Genomic DNA, 11,668 nt, shown 5'->3' with positions numbered 1-11,668 from the left:
AATGACAGTAATGACAATGACAGGACACACTGGCAAGTAACAATGCCTTGGGAAAAACATAATCTGTAAAGAGTCATCATAATGTACACTACAGCGCTATAGTTATAAGTTATATTAGATCTGACACCAACACATTTACAAGGAGGAAAAGTGTGAGATATATATTTACTGTCAAAGGTTCAGAAATAGAAGTGTGCCTGGTAAAGGCAGCAGGGACGATTTTAGGATTTTCATTTAAGAAAAATAAATAATAAATAAATAAATAATAAAATAAAATAAAGGTGTGACTAACAGGGTAGGATGGTAAACTTAATGCAGCATTCCACTGTATTGCACAGATGTGTTTAACATTTGAGTACTGAACAAGACAAATATGAGTCTTCCTGATCTCACACACACACACACACACACACACTCTCTCTCTCACACACACACACACACACTCTCTCTCTCTCACACACACTCTCTCTCTCACACACACACACACACACTCTCTCTCTCACACACACACACACACACTCACACACTCTCTCTCTCACACACACACACACACACTCACACACTCTCTCTCACACACACACACACACTCACACACTCTCTCTCTCACACACACACACACACACACACTCACACACTCTCTCTCACACACACACACACACTCACACACTCTCTCTCACACACACACACACACACACTCACACACTCTCTCTCTCACACACACACACACACACACACACACACTCACACACTCTCTCTCACACACACACACACACACACACACTCGTCCTCTGATCCTTGCTCTGTGACTCCGCGGTCTGCGGATTGAAGAACGCGCTGAAAGAGGGGGAGGAGCCGGAGACTGCCGCCGTTTTTGTATGAAATGTAAAGTGGACTGAGGAGGTCACTTATTCGTGTACAGTTTATGGACAATCGCAGAATTTTAGTGGGGCTTTAAAATGGCCTAGCGACGCCCATGGCTAGCAGACTAGCTAATTTGTTGTGAATGTTATGAATACAGGTCTTGAGTACTCTATGGGCTCGATGAATGCGCAGGCGCGTTTTAGTGGATTTTTTTCCACAGAGCAGCTTCAGGAAATCAACTGACCACTCCGTCACTTTTTATTATACAGAAATGAGTAATATATCATTCCAAACTAAAGGGTCTGTTTTTATTTCTGTACACTCACAATAATGACAAAATTATACATTTTAAATATATTATAAAATAAAGGCTAGGTTCCATACCTGCAGATGCTTTCTCAGGTTCAACATTGAAGCCTTTGATGCTGAAAGCATTTTAACAGCCGGGAAACTAATTTCCCCCTGAACTGTTATATTTGCCCCTTATTGGATTTCAGGATGAAATTATTTTTATATTTCCAGGACTGAAATGCATTTTTATCACTCGCCATGGTGGTCACTCTCAGACAGTGTTTTAGCCTAAAGCTTTCCTCGGCAATGTGGATTAATGTAATTGGCAGACGCTCCGCAAATTCAAACCAGAGAACCAATCAGAATCATCAGAATAGCACCGCTTTAAACTCGAACAACAAATTAATATTTATTCAACATATACTAGTTTTTTAAAGAAAATATTCAGATGTAACTCTATTTGTAATCTTTAACATTTTCATAAGTAACTAATTTTAATTACCTTTTTTTCTAAGTAACTGTAACAAGTTACTGTTACATTTATTTTGTAATTAAGTTACGTAACGCCGTTACATGTAACTAGTTACTCCCCAACACTGCAGGTAGATTATCCTGTAAGGCTCAGTACGTTTACAGAAGACGTCTCACCAACATGCTCTGTTTGGAATCATGAATGTGAAACTCTCACACGTTTACTTTACAACTGTAATAATTCTGAAGATGTTTAGAAGCAGGTACCTGTGACAGAATAATCACAACAGATGAGTCTGATCGTCTCTTTAGCTCTGAATGAAACGATAACACGTTAAAGACTATCATTCTTCTTAAGAGGTTTCATCTACATGAAGCTAAATTAATGTCTATTACAATTTCCTTTAGGAAACCTTTCTAAATCTATTAATGTCACCATATTAGAATAATAGATTTAATGTTCTATTCTCTATTCCAAAACATCTTTAGTGGTTTCTTAAATTAGAAATGTGAGAAATGTGTAACTCACAGACCTGATGATTACTTGTCCTTAAACTAACCTGAACTCAGTGTTTCAGAGCTGGACACAAATACAATAGTACATCTAGAAAAAATAAAAGTGTTTGGATTACTCATCAGAACAGATTTCTGATCTTTTCCTACACCAATTAAATGCTGTATATCATGTATAAGTCCCGCCCCCAGGGGCGTGTCTGGATCTATAGTAACTAATACTGCGTTCTAGGTGCAGCTTGTAAAAACAACCTCCTCAAAATCAGCTGAGGGTTTCTAATAAACATGAATTACAATCTGAAGTTCCTCTTCTCTACTTCTAAATGAGTTTATTGCAGTATTAACTTTAGATCAGTTCATTTACAGTCACAGTACTCGGTCAAATTTATGTTATTGACCATACTAATCTTTCTTCTAATGTCGCAATATATCATAAAAGTCCACAGTTGGTGCAGCAAAGATAGAAATTACAAGAAGGTGAGACAAAAAATATAAAAAGCATTTTCAAGACTTTTCTTTAATTCAAATACTAATTCAAGAACGCTAAATTAAACATGGGAAATAGTGTTAAGTCTATAATGACCTCAGGAACTACACTGACCTAATAGTTCCTTAAGAGCTGCTGTTGTAGAAAGGACATTATCAACATTTACATTATTTCCTGTCCAGTGTCACCCAAATGAGGATGAGGTTCCCTTCTGAGCCTGGTTCCTCTCAAGGTTCCTTTCTCATATCATCTCAGGGAGTTTTTACTCACCACCCTCACCTCAGGCTTTTCATTAGGGATAAAATATTTTTCAAATAGTTGTTTTCTATGTTCCTATACTTCTGTAAAGCTACAAATAAATGGAATTGAATTGAAGTTCAGACCTGTCAATCAAACTCTGTAGTTCAGACACCATTCTCTCCCAAAGTCCTGCCACTGTATTTGGTAAAATTGAAGAGTGAAGATAGGAAACTGCAACTGTGTATTTATTTATTACATGCATTATTACATGAATTATATATATATACACTATATTGCCAAAAGTATTCTCTCACCTGTCTTGACTCGCATATGAACTTAAGTGACATTCCATTCCTAATCCATAGGGTTCAATATGACGTCGGTCCACCCTTTGCAGCTATAACAGCTTCAACTCTTCTGGGAAGGCTGTCCACAAGGTTTAGGAGTGTGTTTATGGGAATTTTTGACCATTCTTCCAGAAGCGCATTTGTGAGGTCACACACTGATGTTGGACGAGAAGGCCTGGCTCTCAGTCTCCGCTCTAATTCATCCCAAAGGTGTTCTATCGGGGTGAGGTCAGGACTCTGTGCAGGCCAGTCAAGTTCATCCACACCAGACTCTGTCATCCATGTCTTTATGGACCTTGCTTTGGTCACTGGTGCACAGTCATGTTGGAAGAGGAAGGGGCCAGCTCCAAACTGTTCCCACAAAGTTGGGAGCATGGAATTGTCCAAAATGTCTTGGTATGCTGAAGCATTCAGAGTTCCTTTCACTGGAACTAAGGGGCCAAGCCCAGCTCCTGAAAAACAACCCCACACCATAATCCCCCCTCCACCAAACTTTACACTTGGCACAATGCAGTCAGACAAGTACCGTTCTCCTGGCAACCGCCAAACCCAGACTCGTCCATCAGATTGCCAGATGGAGAAGCGCGATTCGTCACTCCAGAGAACGCGTCTCCACTGCTCTAGAGTCCAGTGGCGGCGTGCTTTACACCACTGCATCCGACGCTTTGCATTGCACTTGGTGATGTATGGCTTGGATGCAGCTGCTCGGCCATGGAAACCCATTCCATGAAGCTCTCTGCACACTGTTCTTGAGCTCATCTGAAGGCCACATGAAGTTTGGAGGTCTGTAGCGATTGACTCTGCAGAAAGTTGGCGACCTCTTCGCACTATGCGCCTCAGCATCCGCTGACCCCGCTCCGTCAGTTTACGTGGCCTACCACTTCGTGGCTGAGTTGCTGTCGTTCCCAAACACTTCCACGTTCTTATAATACAGCTGACAGTTGACTGTGGAATATTTAGGAGCGAGGAAATTTCACGACTGGATTTGTTGCACAGGTGGCATCCTATCACAGTTCCACGCTGGAATTCACTGAGCTCCTGAGAGCGACCCATTCTTTCACAAATGTTTGTAAAAACAGTCTGCATGCCTAGGTGCTTGATTTTATACACCTGTGGCCATGGAAGTGATTGGAACACCTGATTCTGATTATTTGGATGGGTGAGTGAATACTTTTGGCAATATAGTGTATATATACTGTTCAAAAAAAAAAAAAAACACTTTGACAACACATCAGATCTCAATGTGGAAAAATATCATGCTGGATATTTACACTGATCTGGACTGGGTAATGTGTTAGGAATGAAAGGATGCCACATCGTTTGATGGAAATGAAAATTATCAACCTACAGAGGGCTGAATTCAAAGACATGCTGTGGGCTAGTCCATTTAGCTGAAATTTCATTGCAGCAACTCTAAATGGTCCTCAGTAGTGTGTATGGCTCCCATGTGCTTGTATGCATGACATCGTCGGAGCATGCTCCTAATGAGACCACGGATGGTGTCCTGGGGTATTTCCTCTCAGATCTGGACCAGGGCATCACTGAGCTCCTGGCCAGTCTGTTGGATTTAGGTCAGACAAGCGTGGGGACCATTCAGTGGTATCAAATCCTTCATTCTCCAGGAACAGCCTGCATACTCTCACCACATGAGGCTGGGCATCCTGCACATCAGCCATTATCAACCTGAACCCAGGAGGAACCCAGGACCCACTGCACCAGCGTCGGGTCTGACAATGGGTCCAAGGATTTCATCCCGATACCTAATGGCAGTCAGGGTGCCATTGTCTAGCCTGTAGTTCTCTGTGTGTCCCTCCATGGATATGCCTCCCCAGACCACCACTGACCCACCAGCAAACCACTCATGCTGACTGATGTTACAGGCAGCGTAACATTCTCCACGGCTTCTCCAGACCCTTTCACGTCTGTCACGTTTGCTCAGGGTGAACCTGCTCTCATCTGTGAAAAGCACAGGGCACCAGTGGTGGACCTGCCAATTCTGGTGTTCAATGGCAAATCCTAATCAAGCTCCACGGTGCCGGGCAGTGAGCACAGGGCTCAATAGAGGACGTTGGGCCCTCAGGACATCCTCCTGAAGTCAGTTTCTGATTGTTTGGTCAGAGACATTCACACCAGTGGCCTGCTGGTGGTCATTTTGTAGGGCTCTGGCAGTGCTAATTCTGATCCTCCTTGCACAAAGGAGCAGATACTGGTCCTGCTGATGGGATGACCTTCTACTGCCCTGTCCAGCTCTTCTAGAGTAACTTCCCGTCTCCTGGAATCTCCTCCATGCTCTTGAGACTGTGCTGGGAGACACAGCAAATGTTCTGGCAATGGCACGTATCCATGTGCCATCCTGGAAGAGTTGGACTGCCTGTGCAACCTCTGTACGGTCCAGGTCTCGCCTCATGCTACCAGTTGTGACAGTGAGCCTAGCCAAGTGCAAAACTAATGAAAAACAGTCAGAAAAGATGAGTAGGGAATAAAATGTCAGTGGCCTCCACCAGTAAAGCCATTCCTGTTTCATTGTTGCCCATCTAGTGCACCTGTTGTTCATTTCATTAACACCAAAGCAGCTGAAACTGATACTACTGACTGCTACTACTGTCTGCTACTGAACTGACCACATCAATATCCCAGGAGTTTCACTGTGAGCAGATCTATCATATGATCACACAGAATAATCTGACACGGAGACACACACTTTCTCACACAGACTGCTACAGAGTTCACTGCAGGGTTTAATGGACAGGATGACCAACAGTGTGATGAGGAATCATCTGAAATCACAAGGCTGAAGTCACACAGTGAATAAACGGTTATAAACGCAGGCATGAGAGACTATCACCTGTATAAGGTGTTTAATGCTAAACATAATAAAGCTGTTTTAAAGACGTTTCTTCTCTTGCTGTGTGTCATTATAATCAGATCTGACTGAGGGAAAGGCGGAGTCACAGATCACCATCTGTAAAGTAAACAGAGAGACAAAAGCTTCATTATATTCTGCTCCATATGGGACAGAAACTTCAGTGAAGGTATGTGCAGATTATACTGACGTAACTCATTTACTCCTCAGATTATTCAGATTATTGTTCAGTTATTTATTGTAACGCACAGTATTTAGTAACCACAGTGACACGGATAGAAAAGAACCCAGAATATGTATGTAATATAATAATGTATGTGAAGTACCTTTACACGGTCCCTTCTGAAATGTGATGTCATCAATGGCAGTGTCACTCAGTATGGATGGGCCTCGGGTGGCTTCAAATACAATCTGGAAAAAAACAAAACAAAAACAAGAATAATTTAAAATAACACCTGAAGGCACATTCAGGTGAGTTCTGGGTTCCTTCACTTACCTGGTGGTGATGGTCATACTGATAGGTCACTGACGCTCTCATCCAGGAGATGCTCTGTTCTCCACTCCTTTCCCACAGCACCATCTCTCCATCCTCCAGCTCAGAGTGCAGCAGAACTCTGAGAGAACCTGTTCCAGAACCATACATGTGGTAGAAGAAGAGCAGGCACTGAGCTGCTCTAGAACCTCGAAGGGGGCGGGACAGAAGGCGGGCACTATGACCTGGCAGCATCAGGGAGGCCTCGATGTACAGATAATGACCTTAAAGACATGACTGTGTTTTAACAGACAACACAATGAACCATCACATGGTCCACACACACACACACACACGGAACAGTAGTCATGTTCCTTCATCCAGTCAGTGAGAAAGAAGAGGAACAAACCCACTCCGGTGGTGTGGTCTCCTTTAGGTCCAGTGTAGGAGGTTGGTGTTGCTCCTCTGATCAAAACCCACTCTGATGTGTCACGCTTTTTGTCCTGAGTAAATTCACAAAATCCTTTCTCAAAGTCACAGTGTGAAGGAACCGACGAAGAACCTGGACCAGAACATAACATAAGCACACACGAGTTCTGTAATTCACGAGAGAATCTGTACTTCACCTGCTGTTACAAAAATAATAACTTGTACATTTTACTCCTTACATTTTCTTTTTAACTGATTTTTCAAACAATCTTCAGTGCATTTTATTTTTTATTTCAACAGGTCAGCTTGGTCAGCTCGTCTGTTTGTCACTCCAAATATATTAAAAATTACTTTAAAAAAAGAAACCAACTGAAAGAAATGAAGTGATATGATCAGGTTCTGTTGGATTTCATATGAAGAAAGAAAGCAAAGGTTTGAAAGTTCGCCCCGCCCCTGACTCCACCCCTAAATCTCCAGATCCTGCCCTGAACTCTATGAGGCTTATGAGGTGTGAAATTTATTACTGATAAATTCATGAGTTTATGTTCTTACAGACAAACTTTAACTGTGAATAAATAACTCTGTGTGTTATATAATAATAATAATAATAATAATAATAATAATAATAATAGCAATAATAATAATTGTTGTTATTATTATTATTATTATTGTTGTTGTTGTTGTTTGTTGTTATTGTGTGTGTGTGAGGTTGAGAAGGCTGCTGTACCTGATGGTAGGTCACAGTCCCCAGGACGGAGGCTGATGTCATCGAGAGCAGCAGAACCACAGTTCCAAAAACTTTTACACGTACTTGCAAACATCACCTAGTAAGAGAAAGACAGAGAAAAATCAATAATAAATAAATAAATAAATAAATAAATAAGTCAGTGTAAAATGATATCCCATGAGCTGCTGAGTGTTTGACTGTAAGATTGTCTATATAGAACTCTACCCTGCAGTTATTTTTAGACCTTTTCTCTTTCCCACATCCTGCCTCCAGACATAAAGACACATGAAACCATGTTTTGCTGACAGATGTGTGAAGAAAGTGATGACAGATGTGTGACAGTCTAACTCATCTGTTAGTAATGATGACGGTTTGATCTGTGAGACTTCAGAAGCACATCCTACACTCTGAGATAAACAAATTAATAAATTCATTTTTATCATATTATATTTTATTATTATTATTGACAACAACCTCCTTATTAATTTACACAACATTCTACACATGCTGTAGCGGCATCACACAACTGACTACACATAAATGCACAAAGGACATTGTTCATATCACACTCTCCACTGTCTGAATAATTTATAATCACACTCTCTGCTGTCACTCAAATGAGGATGGGTTCCCTTTTGAGTCTGGTTCCTCTCAAGGTTTCTTCCTCATACCATCTAACGGAGTTTTTCCTTGCCACAGTCACCACAGTCGCCTCAGGCTTGCTCACTTGGGATAACATCTAGGACTGTCTGTCTGTCTGTCTGTTTATATGTTTGTTGTTTCTCATGTAAAGCTGCTTTGAGACAATGCTCTTTGTTAAAAGCGCCATACAAATAAAATTGAATTGAATTGAATTGAATTATGAAGGATTACAGAGGAAGAGGACGATGATGCTCCTGTGTACTTATCACTACTTACTACGAATTCTTAACTCTTTTTATTTAACTTTTTAACATTTGCACCACATCAGTGTGTGTTAAGAAACTTTACTTTCCATGTACGTTATTTCAGAAGATATCATCTCACTTCCTTTTGTACACCACACTGTAAATTATTTATTTCTACATAATTACTATTTTTAATTATAATTACTGCTTACAGTTTACAATATTAATCTGTTATCTATCACAGAAACATGAAGTGAAATAATGAATTCAATTCAATTCTAAATAAACACCAGAGAGTGGGATTATAAATCATTATCAACACTGAGAGTGGGATTATAAATCATTATAAACACTGAGAGTGGGATTATAAATCATTATAAACACTGAGAGTGGGATTATAAATCATTATAAACACTGAGAGTGGGATTATAAATCATTATAAACACTGAGAGTGGGATTATAAATCATTATAAACACTGAGAGTGGGATTATAAATCATTATAAACACTGAGAGTGGGATTATAAATCATTATCAACACTGAGAGTGGGATTATAAATCATTATAAACACTGAGAGTGGGATTATAAATCATTATAAACACTGAGAGTGGGATTATAAATCATTATAAACACTGAGAGTGGGATTATAAATCATTATAAACACTGAGAGTGGGATTATAAATCATTATAAACACTGAGAGTGGGATTATAAATCATTATAAACACTGAGAGTGGGATTATAAATCATTATAAACACTGAGAGTGGGATTATAAATCATTATAAACACTGAGAGTGGGATTATAATTCATTATAAACACTGAGAGTGAGATTATAAATCATTATAAACACTGAGAGTGAGATTATAAATCAAAAATGTTCGTTAAACACCATTAACAGTAAAAGCACTAGCAGGAAGTTTTTCCTCTTAGTTGTGTGGAAATGATTGAGCGTCATTACCTGAGTGCTGTTCTGAGTCTGGATGCTGAGCTCCACCTGAATCCACACGTCTCTCGTCCCATCACTCGGGCTCCAGACCCGGCTGTGTCTCTGTGCTGTGCTGTTATACAGATACACGGATAATGTCTGCTCAGATTTACTGAAACCTCGGAGAGAGTAGTAGAACCTCAGGCAGAACCTCTGGTTGCTGGGCAGAGACGGTCCGAACAGTCGAGTGATGGAGCCAGACTGCATGGTGAAGCGTGAACTCGCTAACAAGAAGGAACCTGAGAGAAAACACAGCACTTAAATATTTACTCTGGTCTCAAGGGGAGGCGGAGTTTTACATCATACTTTTAAATGAGTTTAATTCCATATCATTAAGGAGAATAATTCTCTAGCAATCACAGTGTTGTCAGGAACTACGGGGACAATTCCATGTCAGACCAGCAGGGGGTGCTGTCAGGTATATTACTCTACCTTGTGGAATGTCATGTGTCCTGTCACTGGTTCCAGTTTGCTTGGAAACAGGATTATTTAGATTTATTTCCATGAGACAATTGTTAAATAAATTAAAGCTGTACATTGCAATCTCTGGCTCTGATATGGATATGGAACACAAGAACATTAAAGAATTCCAAGCCTACATCCTCAGGGATACCTGGTTGCCATGGTTACACTGATGTCAACTGTGATTAGTCTTAACATCATGAAAATTAAAATGTGTGTGTGTGTGTATGTATGTATGTGTGTGTGTGCTGTGTGTGTGTATGAGTGTGTGTGTGTATGTGTTATTGTCCATGTGTGTGTGTGTGTGTGTATGTGTGTGTATGTATGTATGTGTGTGCTGTGTGTGTGTATGAGTGTGTGTGTGTATGTGTTATTGTCCATGTGTGTGTGTGTGTGTGTGTGTGTGTATGTGTGTGTATGTATGTATGTGTGTGCTGTGTGTGTGTATGAGTGTGTGTGTGTATGTGTTATTGTCCATGTGTGTGTGTGTGTGTGTGTGTGTATGTGTGTGTATGTATGTATGTGTGTGCTGTGTGTGTGTATGAGTGTGTGTGTGTATGTGTTATTGTCCATGTGTGTGTGTGTGTGTGTGTGTGTGTATGTGTGTGTATGTATGTATGTGTGTGCTGTGTGTGTGTATGAGTGTGTGTGTGTATGTGTTATTGTCCATGTGTGTGTGTGTGTGTGTATGTGTGTGTATGTATGTATGTGTGTGCTGTGTGTGTGTATGAGTGTGTGTGTGTATGTGTTATTGTCCATGTGTGTGTGTGTGTGTGTGTGTGTGTATGTGTGTGTATGTATGTATGTGTGTGCTGTGTGTGTGTATGAGTGTGTATGTGTTTATGTGTGAGTATGCATTTGTGAGTGTGCGTTTGCATATGTGTATGTGTTATTGTCCACGTGTGTGTGTGTATGTGTGTGTGTGTGTATGTGTGTGTTGTGTGTGTATGAGTGTGTATGTGTGAGTGTGCATGTGTGAGTGTGCATTTGCATATGTGTATGTGTAAGTGTCCATGTGTGAGTGTTTGTGTGTTTGTATGTGTGTGCTGTGTGTGTGTATGAGTGTGTGTTTGTGTGTATGTGTGAGTGTGCGTTTGCGTATGTGTATGTGTTTGTGTCCATGTGTGTGTGTTTGTATGTGTGTGCTGTGTGTGTGTATGAGTGTGTGTTTATGTGTGTATGTGTGAGTGTGCGTTTGCGTATGTGTATGTGTCCGTGTGTGTGTGTGTATGTATGTGTGTGTGTGTGTGTGTGTGTGTATGTGTGTGCTGTGTGTGTATGAGTATGTATGTGTGTATGTGTGAGTGTGCGTTTGCGTATGTGTTAGTGTCCGTGTGTGTGTGTGTATGTATGTGTGTGTGCTGTGTGTGTGTATGAGTGTGTGTGTGTGTGTGTATGTGTTATTGTCCATGTGTGTGTGTGTGTGTGTATGTGTGTGTATGTATGTGTGTGTGCTGTGTGTGTGTATGAGTGTGTGTGTGTGTGTGTATGTGTTATTGTCCATGTGTGTGTGTGTGTGTGTGTATGTGTGTGTATGTATGTATGTGTGTGCTGTGTGTGTGTATGAGTGTGTATGTGTTTATGTGTGAGTATGCATGTGTGAGTGTGCGTTTGCATATGTGTATGTGTTATTG

At 40.6% G+C, this 11,668-nt stretch overlaps 1 protein-coding gene across 1 annotated transcript in view; it reads right to left on the bottom strand.

The window, feature by feature from the left end:
- Window positions 1–5,917: 5,917 nt before the first annotated feature.
- Window positions 5,918–11,668, bottom strand: part of mamdc2b (MAM domain containing 2b) — a 30,021-nt gene continuing 24,270 nt past the window's right edge. The window contains exons 9-14 of the mRNA XM_058412683.1: window positions 9,546–9,811; window positions 7,702–7,798; window positions 6,955–7,107; window positions 6,570–6,829; window positions 6,400–6,484; window positions 5,918–6,172 (exon numbers count right to left, since the gene is read on the bottom strand). Coding sequence (XP_058268666.1) covers window positions 6,159–6,172; window positions 6,400–6,484; window positions 6,570–6,829; window positions 6,955–7,107; window positions 7,702–7,798; window positions 9,546–9,811 — 875 coding nt within the window. The 3' untranslated portion in view covers window positions 5,918–6,158. The remainder of the gene's footprint in view (window positions 6,173–6,399; window positions 6,485–6,569; window positions 6,830–6,954; window positions 7,108–7,701; window positions 7,799–9,545; window positions 9,812–11,668) is intronic.

Source organism: Hemibagrus wyckioides, linkage group LG16, assembly GCF_019097595.1.
Source record: "Hemibagrus wyckioides isolate EC202008001 linkage group LG16, SWU_Hwy_1.0, whole genome shotgun sequence".
Taxonomy (NCBI): domain Eukaryota; kingdom Metazoa; phylum Chordata; class Actinopteri; order Siluriformes; family Bagridae; genus Hemibagrus; species Hemibagrus wyckioides.
Note: the sequence above shows the minus strand (reverse complement) of the source record. Positions and strands in the feature narration are given on the sequence as shown.